The 15771-nt window shown below is 50.7% G+C and overlaps 8 protein-coding genes across 8 annotated transcripts; 3 read left to right on the top strand and 5 right to left on the bottom strand.

The window, feature by feature from the left end:
* Positions 1 to 86: 86 nt before the first annotated feature.
* PFS2 (cleavage polyadenylation factor subunit PFS2) lies at positions 87 to 1436 on the bottom strand (the record flags this gene model as incomplete). The annotated part of the gene is made up of 1 exon (NM_209265.1): positions 87 to 1436. The coding sequence occupies one exon, from the start codon at positions 1434 to 1436 to the stop codon at positions 87 to 89; it is 1350 nt and encodes a 449-aa protein (NP_983912.1).
* Positions 1437 to 1655: 219 nt separating this feature from the next.
* BSC6 (Bsc6p) lies at positions 1656 to 3089 on the bottom strand (the record flags this gene model as incomplete). Its single annotated transcript, NM_209264.1, has 1 exon — positions 1656 to 3089. The coding sequence occupies one exon, from the start codon at positions 3087 to 3089 to the stop codon at positions 1656 to 1658; it is 1434 nt and encodes a 477-aa protein (NP_983911.1).
* A 471-nt stretch (positions 3090 to 3560) lies between these two features.
* On the top strand, positions 3561 to 7646 carry RTC1 (Rtc1p; the record flags this gene model as incomplete). The annotated part of the gene is made up of 1 exon (NM_209263.2): positions 3561 to 7646. One exon carries the CDS (start codon positions 3561 to 3563, stop codon positions 7644 to 7646), a length of 4086 nt encoding a protein of 1361 aa, NP_983910.2.
* Positions 7647 to 7697: 51 nt separating this feature from the next.
* AGOS_ADL187W (uncharacterized protein) lies at positions 7698 to 8555 on the bottom strand (the record flags this gene model as incomplete). Its single annotated transcript, NM_209262.1, has 1 exon — positions 7698 to 8555. The coding sequence occupies one exon, from the start codon at positions 8553 to 8555 to the stop codon at positions 7698 to 7700; it is 858 nt and encodes a 285-aa protein (NP_983909.1).
* Positions 8556 to 8870: 315 nt separating this feature from the next.
* CDC33 (translation initiation factor eIF4E) lies at positions 8871 to 9506 on the top strand (the record flags this gene model as incomplete). The annotated part of the gene is made up of 1 exon (NM_209261.2): positions 8871 to 9506. The coding sequence occupies one exon, from the start codon at positions 8871 to 8873 to the stop codon at positions 9504 to 9506; it is 636 nt and encodes a 211-aa protein (NP_983908.2).
* A 245-nt stretch (positions 9507 to 9751) lies between these two features.
* On the bottom strand, positions 9752 to 12319 carry VNX1 (calcium/hydrogen antiporter; the record flags this gene model as incomplete). The annotated part of the gene is made up of 1 exon (NM_209260.2): positions 9752 to 12319. The coding sequence occupies one exon, from the start codon at positions 12317 to 12319 to the stop codon at positions 9752 to 9754; it is 2568 nt and encodes an 855-aa protein (NP_983907.2).
* A 939-nt stretch (positions 12320 to 13258) lies between these two features.
* Positions 13259 to 14275, top strand: KRE1 (Kre1p; the record flags this gene model as incomplete). The annotated part of the gene is made up of 1 exon (NM_209259.1): positions 13259 to 14275. One exon carries the CDS (start codon positions 13259 to 13261, stop codon positions 14273 to 14275), a length of 1017 nt encoding a protein of 338 aa, NP_983906.1.
* Positions 14276 to 14476: 201 nt separating this feature from the next.
* On the bottom strand, positions 14477 to 15748 carry ARG8 (acetylornithine transaminase; the record flags this gene model as incomplete). Its single annotated transcript, NM_209258.1, has 1 exon — positions 14477 to 15748. The coding sequence occupies one exon, from the start codon at positions 15746 to 15748 to the stop codon at positions 14477 to 14479; it is 1272 nt and encodes a 423-aa protein (NP_983905.1).
* Between the last annotated feature and the right edge of the window lie 23 nt (positions 15749 to 15771).

The following is a 15771-nucleotide window of genomic DNA, read 5'->3' as shown; positions in this document are numbered from 1 at the left end:
TTTTATACTAGTATTCAGCAGTTATAATTATAAAATTTCGACTATGCTTGTATGACTGCAGTTTGTATGTTGTAGAATAATACGTTTTAAAAGCTTAAACCCGGCAAACCAGAGGCAGGCACATTGCCATTATTTGCAGCAATGCTCTCAGATCCCAGTATAGAAGGCTGTGGGGTCCCCAGGTTGGTCTCGTTAGCAGGGGGTAATGCGATACCATGTTCCGTTTTGGGACGGACTGCGTTGATATTGTTGTTAATACCAAAATACCAAGCATTGACTTTTTTATTATTGTAGGTAGGGTCGTCAAAGGCGTTGGGGTCCACTGGTCTAGAGCGAGCCCAGAAACGGATAGTTCTATCTTTTGCCGCGCTAGCCAGTATATGGCCGACAGGACTGTAGGCCAGAGATGTCACCGACTTTTCATGTGCATATGGTATTGTGTGACATGCGGGGGTCGAGTTGCTATTATCATGCAAGAGATCAAAATGCTTGATTGCACCATTGTAGCAGCCCACGGAAAATATGGTTTCGTTAATTGGATGCCACGAAAGGGACATATAGTCCATGTCGTCACGGATGGTCTGCAGTTCACGCATATGCTGCCTCATATCGTAGATTTTGATGCTCTTGTCCTTGGAGACAACCGCGAGAAGGTTGCCTTGTGTGGGCTGGAACTTAGTTTTTATAACGGTATGCTTCAGTCCCAGTATGGTTGATACGTTGCGGCCTGTTCGCGGGTCCCACAGCTTGATCAGGTTGTCCTTCGATCCGGACACAATCAATCCCATCTTGGGATGCCAGTCGCAGCTTTTGACGTCCCAGTGATGGCCGGAGAGCACTCGTTCTTGCTGACCATTGCTGAAGTTCCAGATCTTCAAGACGTTGTCGTCGGAACAGGTGACAAACTTCTGGTCGCTGTAACTGAAGGAGATATCGCGCATACATTCCGTATGCGCACGGTCGAGCACCTTCACCATGTTAAAGTTGGGCTGCCAGATTTTGATTGTCCCGTCCGCGTCTCCGCTGATTAGCCAGTCGCCAGCGTGAGAGTACTGCATAACCGTAACCGCCGAATCATGAGCCTGCATGATACTCTCGAAGTTGAATGACGAGCCATTCCACAGCGAGAACTCGCCGCTGTAAGTTGCCACGACTAGCCGCCGGCCCTCCGGGGTCCATGTAATGGCAGGGATCACGTGCTTCACTTTGTTCGACGACAGATGTGTGAACTTGGTTGGGATATTAAGCACACGTCGGTGATCCCGGTAGGCGTCTGGCGGCATAATGTCTGCCGTATAGGTGGACTCTGGCTGTATTGTCCGCAGGGGAATGGCATGCTTCTTGTAGAAATACAACCGATCATAGGGCGAGCTCATATCCACCGTACGTCGCTGGGACACGTACTTTTTGACTGAGCCATCATTCGCGCTGTTCATTGCGACTCTAATCTGATTCAGAACCCTGACCTCTAGTGCTATAGCGCAGGGCGTACCTGTCTGATGATGCGCTTTTCAATGCTCGAGCGTGCGCAGTGTTACATCGATCGTCGCGGACGATGTTTAAGCAGGATGCTGAGCTAATATGTATCGGTATAGGCTATTGGCAGTAGACCTGGGTATATACGCTAGATATGGACAAGATGCTGCGCCTAGACATCAGAACTTAACCAGGCTCGGGTAAAGCCACCAGATAACATTGAACATTAGAACAATTACCACCGCGATGGAGGGGAACCAGTCGAAACCCACGGCATCCAATATGTTCCCAACGGCGAAGGGCAGGATGGCACCGCCAATGCTGCCCAACGCCACGGCCACGCTGACGCCATTGAGCTGGAGGCGCTTGGGCAAGAGCTGCAGTGTGACCACACAGCAGTTGGGGAAAAGTGGACCGATGAAGATGCCAGCCAGGAAGAGGAATAGGGCCATCACCACAAAGTAGCGTGTGCCATGGGGCGCCACGAAGCCCGTGGCCATGAAGAGCACATGCATGGCGAGGGTGGTACAGGCGTAGAAAAGGCCGGCGCGGTACTCGTTTGCGAAGAAGTGGCGGCTGACAAAGCCGCTCGCGATGCGGCCGAGGGTCAGGCCGGCCCAGTACGCCGTGACGACGTAGGACATCGCCATGGGCTCGTTTCTCTTGCACTCGAGCAGGTACGTGAGGGTCCAGGAGCCTGTGCTCACCTCGCTACCAAGGTACAGGAATAGAAACGCCGCCGCCAGGAGGATGACGGGGTTGCGCACGACACGGCGGAATTGGCGTTCCCGCGCCGCCTCCTCGGTGTCCGCGTCCTCCCCGCCGGAGCATACATAGCGGTACTTGGCGGCAGTCTCGTGCCTAAACGCGAAGAAGCACATTACGAAAGACACCAGCGACAGCGCCAGGGGAACCAGAAAGAAACGGGGCCAGTAGTGGTTCTTCGCGATGCTGTTGGCTAGCGGGGGCGTGATAAAGGAGGCCACGCCGTAGGCCGCGTGTAGCATTCCCAGCAGCTCCGTGTTGTGAACGTCCAGCCCGCCCAGCAGCACGTTGCATCCGGAGTCGATGACCGCGAAAGCCACCCCTAGGTAGAAAAAGCAGGGCAGGTACCAGTAAAACGTCGGCGGCTTCAGCGACAGCGCACTGTACGTCACCACGCAGGTGCCCGCCGCCAACAGCAGCGCCCCACGCATCCCCAGCGCGCGGTGCAGTGCGTCAGTCGCCACGGATCCGATGGTGTACGCAATGCACTGCACAGCGAAGATCAGCGCCACCTGCACCTTGGTCACCGCGTACTCCCGCGTCAGCACCGGCATCAGGCTGCCCGTCGACTGATCGTTGATCCCCAGGATCAGGAACATCACGAAAGCAGCGCCAATCTGCCACCGGATGGCCGGCACCGCGCGGTAGTCCGCTGGGTAGACGCGCACCACCTCCCCCTCGTACTCCACCTCCTTCACGCACCCTTTCTGCGCGGTTTCGGGCGCCGGCGACGCCCAATCTCTCAGCTCCGTACCCTGCGACCCGGGTATATGGTCCTCCGCAGTCCACACCTGCTCTTCCTCTCGCAGCAGCGGCAGCGATGCCGACGTTCCCGAACTAGAAGTCATCAGTAGGCTTGCTCGTCAGCTTCGCTCGACCTTCAGCGCCCACAAGACAACGAGTGTGAGACCCGCCACCGCCGTTGGAATATCTTTACTAGGACTGGTGTCGCGCCGGTATTACATAACATCGATCCCTGTCGGTACGTAATCTACATGTCGGATGCGGCTACCTCTCACTCGGGATACCAAAAGAAGCCGCAGAACGGTCCAATCTCCAGGGGGACGTGCCAGGTTCAGTCTGGACCGCAACACTGGAATGTGCCGAGTACCATGCCGTCGTTCATTACATTGCGGACGCGGCAACCGGCCGCACGAGGTTGGTGATCCCGTGCGGCTTGCGGCTTAGCGTGTTCGCGGCGAGGTAACGGTGGGCTAAGCGTCCGCAATAATTAGCGATAGGTAAAAAAGGCCGTAGTGACAAGCCAGTGAGGGAAGAAGAGGCCAAGCTACTCCTTAGACTACGGGAAGGCCGAGAGAATGGGTGCCAGGCGGGAGTCAGGCCTACACAGTTTTCTCAACCGGAAGACGCCACCGACGGCAGACATGCAGCAAGGCTCGGGCGGCACGCGGCCACAGCCGTTCTCGCGGTTCACGTATGGAAGCAAGTCTGCGCAGAGCAGCGGCGGGATGGGGGGGCAGGTGGCATGCTCGCCGAAGGGCAGGGGTAGCCAGCGGTCGCTGTTGAGCAGCAACTTTCCGTTCATGGAGAGCGTATTCGAGGACCGCACGGCGGCGCCGCAGCGCACGCCAACTCCGCGCGATGAGCGGTCGGAGTACTTTGGGGAGGCCGAGGGCTCGTCGGGGCTGCGTAGCAGCCTGCAGTGCAACCGGGAGCTGGCAAGCTTGGACAAGATCAACGACGCTCAAGCGCGCATGGTTGTGGTGGCGGGGAAGAGCCATCTGGGGCTGTACAAGTTCGACGAGGCGTACAGGATGCAGCAGGTGCACGACTACATGACACCGGGGAGCCTTGGCGGCGGGACGAAGTTCTCGAGCAGCATGCGCCGGAACATGCGCAAGATTAGCACGATTTCGGACGTCAAGGCGGGGTTCCACCACCACAAGAATTACATCGCCATATGCGGGACGTCGACCTCGGTTTCCATCTACGATATCAACCGCGCGTCGGCAAAGGACTCGCCGCTGATCACGACCCTGTCGGAGCACTCGCGTTCCATCAACAGCGTGGACTTCAACATGGGCCAGACGCATCTCCTTATCAGCGGTGGCCAGGACGGCTGCATCAAGGTGTGGGACTTGCGGTCGCACTCTTACAAGGTGAACCGCAGCGACCTGAATTTCAATTCAGGCTCAGATTCCGTCCGTGATGTAAAGTGGATGCCGACCTATGATTTCGCGTCCTTGGGCGCGGATACGTCCTTGTGTTCTTCCGGAAGATCCAACAAGTTCGCGTCAGTACACGATTCGGGGCTTTTACTAACCTTTGACATGCGCCAGCCCAACCAAGTGGAGCGGAAGATCAATGCGCACTCGGGCCCAGGTCTGTGCATGCACTGGCACCCTCACATGGATTACATAATAAGTGGAGGGCGCGACGGGAAGTGTGCTCTGTGGTATGTGGGGGACAAGGTAAACAGCATGGTGAGTGTTCCGCAGGGTCATAACAGTGCGACTAGCTACTCTATAAATACGGCACCTATCACCACAGGATATTTGGAAACTGTGATAAACACCTCACACCCGGTTAGCAAACTGAAATTCCGGCCCAAATATGTCCACAACATGCTGAATTCCTTGATTGCAACGTCCTCGATGGGCGAAGATTCGGACGTCACTATATATTCTCTTGCGAGGAAGCATATTCCCCAAAACATACTAACCACTGCGGCTCCTTCGCTGGGCTTTGTCTGGTGGAACGAGGATATTGTGTTCAATATTGATAAACAAAGTGTTATAAGTGCATGGGATATACGATACGAGCCCACATTACTGGATAATCTGCCGAAGGGGATTGTGAAATGGAGAGATATGGACGGCAGCGGGCTGGTTTTTGTAGCTCAGGAAAAAGGCACTTACTCAATGGATAACGGAGGTGTCACAGATAGTGTTGGGAAGGGCGCCGCCAATCGCATGAGTAATACCACGCTCAACAGCACCAACAACATGGGCAGAGACCAAGAAGTGTTCACATATTCCTTCCAACAGCAGTATAAGCATCAGGATCAGGAGGCTGCCGATCGTGAATCGGACCATGACAAGGAATTGGAGAAGGAGCGCGAAACTGAAGTGGATCAGCATTACCATTATCTAAGGGAGCAAGAGCGAGAACATCATCAGGAATATCAAGAATGGGAACACGAACCTTTTGGTCGGCATGATGATCATCAAGGAAATCCGCAGACAGACTTCTATTCTCATGCATACAGTGATCGGCCAATGCTATCGAAGGCATTGTCCACATACAGTTCGAAGATAGCAAGTCCAATATTGAGTTACTATGGTGCACAGACTCTGTCACATCATACATCAATCGTTTCGAACTCTCCGTCTATATCAGGTGCCGCTTTAGAGTATCCTGGCGGTATCGAGTCCCCCATTATGATTACTCTCGACCTCCCGCAGGTATTTGGTAGCGTGCGGGCTTCAAGGCTAGCTGATAGGAAAACAAGTAAGAATAAGGGAAACGCGCCAGCAGTGAGGGAGTCTGCGGTGGATATCTTTAAGTATTTGGTTCGCGAGCTGGAACTTTGCCACGTCCAGGAAAGAAATGATCCGAAGTCGATAAGCGTTGATGACAGATCGAAGAGTCTAGATGACACAGAGCTAAAAATTCAACTGATGGAAAATATAGGCTTATCAGAACATAATACCTGGGCTACCTTAATTCGCAGTACTACTTCAATGGATACAAATGACCCTGCCGGTTCTCATACACAAGGCCATAGTAAATTAGTCGATATGGTGAAGCTACAAGGGTCCAATATCCTTTCACCAGATAATTCTGACATGGAAGATGATCTCGGGGATAAATTAGATGAGATGGGAACGGCGCGGTTGCAGGAAAATGTGAACCATCTGGTTGGCTTAATATTTCTCTCAACACATAATGCTGAAACATATGCTTCGGTCAATGACCTCCAGAATTTCAAGATATGGATGTTGATCAGAGATAGTTTGCTAAATGACCTGAAAGAAGCTGCCGATGGTTCTACCGGTAGGAGAGACGCCTCTGGCGGTGCAGCAAATTCAGACAAGAACGGCATTTATACTACTACCTCCACGGTCAATCATGCTAGACAGGACTCGATAACCTCAAATTTCAGCAGCTTTGAACCAAGTGATATCAGTCGTTCAGATGGGGAGGAGAAGTTAAACTTAGGCAGATTATCAGAACAGAATTTAAAGGCAACTAATCAAAACACCACAGCTAAACTTGATGATACCCGGAAGTTGGCGTCATCGTCTTCTTTAAATTCCTCAGAACCCTTGCTACTACTTGAGGGCGGTAATCAAGCCAAAGAGCAGTCAATTGGGCTATCAGATCTCAAGACGTGTCTGAAAGAACGTTATACTGCTAGCAATGAAAGTGTCCTGGATATTGAAGAGGAATCGTCGGCGACGGTGGCATATTCTTCTAAACAGGCGAACACAGAGTGCTCATCGAGCATTCCAATTAGAAAAACGGAGGCGAGAACATCCTTCATTGATACGATTATGACTAATTTGAGGTCCCCCGGTCTTAGTCATTTGGATGTCGATAACGATGCTATATTTGGGAAGGGTAAAACATCTACCTCACTAGGAAGCGGTGCCAGCAAGCGCTCTTCGATGCACAGTACAGATTCCTACCATAAACGTCCTTATTCTTCCCCGATCACTTACTCTAAAATTACGACCGCAGCTCAGAAGGCAAAACTGGGACTTGCAGATCACGACGGCTTGCCCAACAGAGGCAGTATTTCGTTTCTTGCCAATATTGACGCTGCACATGCCGACAAACTACTTTTAGGTAAGCTTGGACTCGCAAGCTCGCCAGATGACGGCAAACTTCTGCCCCCATGGGATACTGGCCGCCTTATCCAACAGTTGTACCGGTACAGCGTAGAAACGGGAAATATAATCCTCACTGTATGCATCATTCTTTTATTCCAGACAATGTACAAGGTCACATCAACGAGAATTGTGAAGAGTACGCTAGCCGAATTCATTACCATTCTGCACAGATACGAGATGTTCGAGATTTCAGCGCATCTTCTAAAAAATTGTCCTTGGGATGACATTCTGGGAGCCGGCTCCGGACAATCAACGGTGAGGTTGTTCTGCGAGAATTGTGGCAAGCTAATTGTCAATGAGCACAGCAAAACGATCTTGTCAAAGAGACACCAGGCAGGGGAAAGTAACATGACCAACTTCGGGTACTGGTACTGCGACTCATGTCGGAAGCCTAACAGTCTATGTGTCTATTGCGAACAACCCATGAAAAAACTAGCTTTGTCATTCTTGAACTGCGGCCATGGCGGACATTTCGAGTGCCTACAGCAATGGTTTCTGGATGAGGGCATGTCCGAGTGTCCATCTGGATGTAGCGGCGTTCTACTCTAGCGCATAGTTATAAATACACGGCATAGTACACAGACGCGACGGCATGTGCTACTAGATGACGTCGTGTTTTTGCAGGAAGTCGTGGACCACGTCCCAGTAGCCATTCTGTATTATCGTGTCGTTATGATATCCGTCTGCAAACGTCACAAACTTCTTGCCGGAGGATTTCGACAAGCTGTACAGCGCTTGCATGTGGCTGGGGGGCACTATTTCGTCTTTCAGGCCACTCAGAAACAGAATTGGTATGGTCTCGTCCACAAGCCGGATCTCCTCCTCCGAGTTCCACACCTCCCGGCAGAGGAACGACACGTACCGAAGATAGGGAAACACGTACGGGATCACCTTAGGAATCGAAAGGAACGTGTTTTCAAGAATCAGCGCGTCGCACTGCGCACCGTACTTGCGCGCAATATATAGCGCATTCGCTCCCCCCAGCGAGCGCCCATACAGAACCAGTCGCTGCGTCCGGTAGAACTCGTCCTTCCGCATGTATTCCATCACGCGGTCGGCGTCCAGCTTTAGACCCTGCTCGCTCGGCTCGCCCTCCGAGTACCCGTATCCGCGGTACGAGTACAGAAACACAGACAGCCCCATCTGCCGGTACAGCAGCTCCGCCACCGAAAGAAAGTACCCGATGTTGCCCCCGTTGGGCGCCAGCACCAAAATCGTACCCTTAGACCTTAGATTCCGAATGTCGAACGCCCGGATCTCCACTCCATCGCGCGTCCGCAGTCGCAGCTCCTGGTAGGGCAACCCGTACAGGTCTGGCGTGTCAACGTGCTTTCGCGCGCCTTGCGCCCATGAAGGATACACCAGCTTGCTCTGGTACACATAAAGTGCACCAAGGCACGCTGTTATAACAACAGCAGTACCGCCAACCACCATTTTAAACATCTGCTGGATCACCATGGTTTGCCCTACCCTTCTGACACGCTACACCAGTCCTGACTATCTGTTATTGACAAGTCCACCAAAATGGTCAGATACTATCGGTTTCCCTATCATCTAAAAGTTACCCACTTTGTATATATTACCCGGACATCGTAAATAACGATATTTTGAAAATTTTTTTTGGAATTGGAATTATCAACTTTAAGGCTGGGAAGCGAAGGATGGTGCAAGTTGATGCAGCTGCAGAACACACTTTTTATCGTTGCCCGAACTTGACAAAGGCTTCGTGTGAGCGTTCGATATTTGTTTGGAAGCAAGATATAACTAAAGAATATGTCTGTGGAAGAAGTGACCCAGAAGGCTCAAGCTTTGTCCGTTGGGGACAACGAGGAACGCAAGACGGTGCTTACGGACAGCAAGGACTTTGATTTGAAGCACCCACTGAACTCGAAGTGGACGCTATGGTACACGAAGCCGCCTGTGGGAGACAACGAGTCGTGGTCAGACCTGTTGCGGCCGGTGACGTCCTTCACAACTGTGGAGGAGTTCTGGGCCATCCAAAACGCGATTCCAAAGCCGCGCGAGCTGCCATTGAAGTCGGACTACCACCTGTTCAGAAACGACATCAGACCTGAATGGGAAGATGAAGCGAACTCGCGCGGCGGGAAGTGGTCGTTTCAATTCAAAGTGCGGAACCCTCCTATAGACGACTTGTGGCTGCGGGCCCTGTTGGCCGTGATCGGGGAGTCGATTGACGAGGACGAATCTGAGATTAATGGCGTTGTGATCAATGTGAGAAGATCTGGATTCAAAATTGGGTTGTGGACCAAGTCTGTGAGACAGGCTCCGCTGTCTAAGGTCGGCGCGAAGTTCAAGGCCGTGCTTCAGTTGGATGACTCCGACACGTTGGAGTTCTTTGCGCACTCTTCTGCTAACGATAAAAACGCTAAGCCTGCTCTGGTTTTGTAAACTAACACTGTATTGGGTTTGACACTGCCAAAGTTGTCCAAGATTTGGCCTATTTGCACGCTCTCATCCCTTTTTATCTTCTAAATACATATAAAAGAGTTAATAAATATATGTAAGAATATTTCTAATGATCTTTGAGTGGAATCAGCTTGGAGACATTCTGAATTTTGTATCCGGTGTTTCGCGTTCCGTCGTAAGCTGCATAGAAATACTGTTTATCGCAGGCTGCATCGTTGGTAGAAGTATCACCAATAGTTATCATCAATGAAACCTTGGTAGTAAAATACCACAGTAATGACAATGTACAGGAGTATGAGGATAGAGCCTTTGAAGTAATTGGATTTCCCTTCTGCATACAAATAGGTAAACAGAAAGCCTGAAATCATGCATGCAATTAGGTCCCATTGAGGGAAAACCAAGGTGAACATTTGCTCCCGAATCTTAATCAAACTATGGTCGAGGCCGCTGGTGTATACGAGAGAGTATATCACCAATGCAGGGATTTGCAGAAGACAAACTTGCAACGCATATGCGCTTCCAATTTCCATGGATAAAGCCACATTGCCATGCATGGCGAAGGATATCGCATTGAGAAACTCAGTGGTATTTGGTATAAGTGCAAAAACCGTCAAACCCAGAAACTTTGGATTTAGAGATGGAATCTCCTTCAAGACCTCGTCGACACAATCCACCAGTATTTCTGCTATGATCGCATAAAACAATGTTGCACACAATAGTATCCATGTGGATTTATTACGGGACCAGTTGGGGGCTGCATGTCCCTTGGGTTCTTCGGCTACATTGTTACCGCTGGATATCGCGGCATGCGGCGCTACCGGGTTCTTTGGGCTCTGTAGGAAGGAATGAGCTTGCTGAGCCTGTAGTTGAGCATGAATATCTTGATGCTGGTCGCTGATTGGGAGCTGCCAGATCATAGCGGCATGTGTTCGTAGCGTAAACCACAAGCCAATCATGTAGGCCAAGAAAAGTACAACTGCACAAATAATGGAAACCGGTTTCAAAACGTGCAGATATAAGCTGTCAAACTTCAAAGGCGGCTGGGCGAACCTGCACCGCTCCTTTGCCTCAAGAGGGACCTCGCCTTCACATATTAAATCCCAATCGCCATAAAGGTCGTAGAAGATAGTCGGCACAAACATGACTAGCATAGAGAAAATCAGCATTGCACTTGAAACGCCAGCACTTGCTGGGTTGTAGCGCTGCGTCTTTCGGTTCAATGCCCCACCGCACATTGACATGCCTGGCAGTAGTAAAACCGCTGCAAGAATAGATCCAATCATGGATCCTTCAACAAGGAGACCTTTAGACTGTTTTAGAGCAACGCAGTATAGATAAACTTCAACAATAGTCGAGAAGAATGCATTGATTACGGCGCCAAGGCCCATGGACGTCTGAGCAGAAATCGATGCAACTGCCTGCCCAATATAGAATGCGAGCGGAATAATGGATAATAAACATAGACAGAAGATGTTAAAATCTCCGGTAATCCAAAGCTGCAGTCCGAGATAACGCTTCAAAAAGTAAAAATCAAAAATAGTAAAGATCACTATGCTGATCAAGTTCATAACAATAACATTTGTTCCATCAACTGTGAATTTGTAATAATGCCAGCCCGCACAACGAAATGTACAAAGCAATACGTTTTTGTCTCCAATCGTCTCATCGTCCGGATATTGATGGGTATGCTGCACATGCTTAAAGTCCAAAGCCAAAGGGTGTCGCCTGCAGTGATACATTAAATTCCATATTATGTTGCTCATTGGGATAGTAAAAACGCCCAGCCATAGAACTAAGACAAGTATCATCATTATTGGCTGTATGAATACGTGGAAGATCAGATAAAACACGATCCTTCCAATTGTCCATTGCCCACGTCCAAAAAGCCTGCGATGAGGAATTGAGTCACCTGCATCTGTGTCTGGACATCCGTCGGAAATAAGGTTGGATTCGGCGAACTCTCGAGTAATAGAACCGTAAGGCAGTTCTCTTTCAAATGCCATCGAAGAGTGATTGTCCGCGCCAGAGTTATGATAAAAGAGTCGGTTACCTTTTCCGCTGATCCACTTGTAAAACTGCTGAATACTGACACCTTCGTCCTTATCCTCTTGCAAATATTGTTCATCCGATACTATGTAGACCACTTTCCCGAATGGCCACAGCAAATAACGGCCTAGCTTGAAGAATATCGTGGAATAGTCGCTCGCCGACTGACTGAGCAGCCCAAAAATGCGCACAGAAAGCCCAGCCAAATACAGTATTGTAAATAGGAAAATGCCCACAGTCGCAGACCACACAATGTTGGAGAGATGAAGCACCAATGAAATGTGACGGTACTTCGTCTCGTGAATGTCCTCATTGGCCGCTTGCTGCACCGACCGATACTTTTTATATAGCGCAGGTTTCCAGATTCTTATACCGAACGGGTGTGTCTCGTTGATGGCATGCTGTCTCTCGCGCAGGGTGAATGACTCCACTGTCCGGATGGATTCCTGATCCCCCAGCGCCTGAGGAATCACCTCTGCCTCCCAGTCCGACCCCGAAAACTGTCCTTGATCCTCCGAGATTCCCCGCAAGTTGTGTCGGTGGTCGCACAGAGCCGGTACGGCGCTTTGGAGTTGCGGTGTGGAAGCGTTTGACATCCCGGCACGTGACTTGCTTAGCAAAGCAACCCCTTCCTGGTAGCCCTGCTTGCGTACATCGTTCTGGATCTCGTTGGAGTTGTCCTCAACCGAGAATACCCTCCGTATGCTATCTGGATTGCTCTTGATAGGGCTCATAGCGCCTTTAGACATGACGTTCTCTTCGCTGTTCCTGCTGGTCGTGAAATTCCAGTCCCTTATCTAAATTAGTGCTGCTGTCAGACACCTCTGTTAGGACGCCAGCTTGGCAAGTCACCGAATACCACTATTAATATATTACAAAAGCTAAAATCACGGCTCTGCATAACACAGCAGTAGTTACCAATCGGTATAGCTAGTTTCTATTATATTAGGCCGCTTGCTTGCAGGTCTGTCTCACCAACATTCCTTCACGTGATGACCCCCGAAAAAAACACCGGCACGCCATCTTTGGCGGTAACCGCGGTTTATAACTTCGGCGCAAAGCTGTAGCCGGGAGCAGGGCCTGGTGAGCACCCCGCCATATCCGCGAGTAGGCCGAGCGTTTAACCGTTCGCTTCGCCGCCTTGTGACGGCCATTTTACGCTGATTTAAAAAACATTATATATGAGGACACATCTTTAGGACCCCGCTAAGTGAAACGCCTTAGCTAAACCACGCAGCGGAGACCAAAGATCTCGTTCCTGTGGATCGTACATACTCTCACTAAGCGGGTATTAATTATTACGTGCAAGCACGTTGTTTTAGAGCAACGCGGAAGAGGCTACAGACTTCTGCAGGTAACTAAGGGTTGTGCGGCTGCGCCTCATTTGGGCTAAGATTAGCGGCAATGCATACGCACATAGACACGGCTCAGAGGGCATAAAGCAACAAGTAACTACTGCCGGTGAACACAGCCAGGAACACTGAAAGCAAGCTGCGAATTGCGAACTAGCGGGGTAGAGGGCGGTTTGCGATATCTCAATCACGTGAAACACATCGTGAAACACGAGTTCTACACGTGATAAAAAAAGAAACTTCGTTATCCACTGTACAGATATACGGGACCCACGTTGCTGTGTGTCCTCTCCGAGTTCACACCGTGCTTCACTGTCTAAAGCTTGGAAGACTAGTATGTTGGTTGGAAGAACGCAGCTCCTGCTTCTCCTTGCTAGCTCCGTTACTGCGGCCAGTCCGGAGCCTGGCAGACTTTCCGTTGATTTGGTGGAGAATGAAGTAGTTAATGGAGACATCGAAGGAATGATGCCCGTGAACAAGGCCCCTGCGGATGATGTGGCAGCAGCGGCAGCGGCAGCACCAGCAGTTGCACCAGCAGCGGCTCCAGCACAGGCTAATCAGCCCGCAGCGGCAGCACCAGCAGCACAGGCTAATCAGCCCGCGGCGGCGGCCCCGGCAGCACAGGCTAACGAGCCCGCAGCTGCAGCACAGGCGAACCAGCCCGCAGCGGCAGCACCAGCAGCACAGGCGAACCAGCCCGCAGCGGCAGCACCAGCAGCACAGGCTAATCAGCCCGCGGCGGCGGCCCCGGCAGCACAGGCTAACGAGCCCGCAGCTGCAGCACAGGCGAACCAGCCCGCAGCGGCAGCACCAGCAGCACAGGCTAATCAGCCCGCAGCGGCGGCCCCGGCAGCACAGGCTAACGAGCCCGCAGCGGCAGCTCAGGCAAACCAGCCCGCAGCACAAGCTACCCACAGTAAAAGCACTACTGCTTCGCCGACAAAGGCCAAGGACGGAAGTGAATCCACCGGCGTCCCTGATCCCTCAACCATTTTGGACTACTGGACTCACGATGGCGTTTGGCACACAACTGATTCATATGCCACTATTATTGATCACGGATCGTTCAAGACAACTCTAAGGCAAACGACTAGTTACTGGTTTCACACTACTTTGCCAGATGGCTCGGTATCTGCTTATCAAAGTGCTTACTTCCAACCATTCAGTAAACTATATGAATCTGTTGATACTCCTAAATCGGGTGAAGTAGGTATGGGTACGCTGTCAGGGTCGATCGGCGTGGTAAAGCCGCCGGTCTACGTGGACAACCAGGGTGGTGCGGGTACGATCCAAAATAATATCTCATTGTTCTCGTTGTGTGGTACTGTGTTGCTGGTGATGAGTCTTCTATGATGCTGACATACAGTTCGTATCTTCAAATTCTTGAGTCACAGAGCTAAGGTCTCTATTGTTTGATCAGTGTTTTTGTTCATACCACTGGCGCAGTTTTCATTTTTAATTAAATATAGTTTCTAAAAGTGTTCGGTATATGTACTACTGTATATACAAAGGAACGTTTAAAAGTCATTTACTAAAGTAGAGACATGCCTAAATTTAGCTAGATGATATTTCGCCGACCACAGATTCAAGTATCTCGAGTCCCTGCCTAATTGTATCTTCCTCTATTGTGAGGGCAGGGATAATCCGGAGGGTATTTGGACCCGCCGCAGTGATCAAAAGGCCCCGTTCGCGGGATTTGGAGATAATATCAGATACATCCACTGTAAATTCAACCCCAATCAGTAGACCATCGCCCCGAATTTCCCTGATGAAGGGATACTTTTTTTGCAACGCTAGTAGCCCAGCCGTGAAGACGTTTGCCTTGGCCTTCACATCATCCAGGAATGGCTGCTGCGCAATCCTATCAAGAACATGGTTGCCAACCGCGCACGCAAGTGGATTCCCACCGTATGTGGTCCCGTGATCACCAACGGAAAGTACCTCGTTAACTTTGCTGTTAACAACAGTCGCCCCCATTGGGAATCCATTCCCAAGAGCTTTTGCGGTAGTAAATATGTCCGGATGGGCATCTGCAGGGAGATTCGAGTGCGCCCAAAGTTTACCTGTACGCCCTAGACCACATTGGATCTCATCATATATCAGAACGATGTCGTGCTTCTTGCATAACCGGCCGAGTGCGACTAGTTTATCCTCCGGCACGCGATGGACGCCTCCCTCACCTTGGATAGGTTCCAGTATCATCGCTGCAGTCTTTGGTGCATTTTCTACGATGAAAGACACCAGCTTCTCGACAGGGTCGTGGATGTTCAGGAAGGTAACATGGGGAACCATGTCCCCAAAAGGTAACCTGTACTTGGCCTTGCTTGTCACCGAAAGTGAACCCATGGTACGCCCATGAAAAGAGTTCTCAAACGCAATAAAACCCTGCTTCTGTGGGTCAGTGCGCAATGCGCGACGCCTTGAAAACTTCAGTGCTGCTTCGTTCGCTTCGGTGCCGGAGTTACAAAAGTACACCTTTTCTGCATCTTGCTGCCCACCAAAGCGCTTCGTACTTTCAACGAGCTTTTCGGCAAACTTCAAAGCTTCGCTGTTATGGAACAGGTTGCTTGTGTGGACCAGTGTTGCCGATTGCGCCGCAATAACCTCGGCTATTGCTGGATCGCTATGACCCAGCGATGTTACCGCAATTCCCGCGACAAAGTCAATATACTCGCGTTTGTTGACATCATCGAAGAGCCGGCTACCGCGGCCACGAGTTAGCACCAAGTCTGGCTTCGCGTACACGTCCACGAAGTACTTCTGCATACTGGCCGTCAAGCTGAAACTTCTCTTCGCGCACAGATGAACGACCCTTTGGTTCACCATAAAGTAGGATGCTAATTGTTCTG

This window comes from Eremothecium gossypii, chromosome IV, assembly GCF_000091025.4.
Source record: "Eremothecium gossypii ATCC 10895 chromosome IV, complete sequence".
Taxonomy (NCBI): domain Eukaryota; kingdom Fungi; phylum Ascomycota; class Saccharomycetes; order Saccharomycetales; family Saccharomycetaceae; genus Eremothecium; species Eremothecium gossypii.
This window is presented reverse-complemented; position numbering and strand designations above follow the sequence as displayed.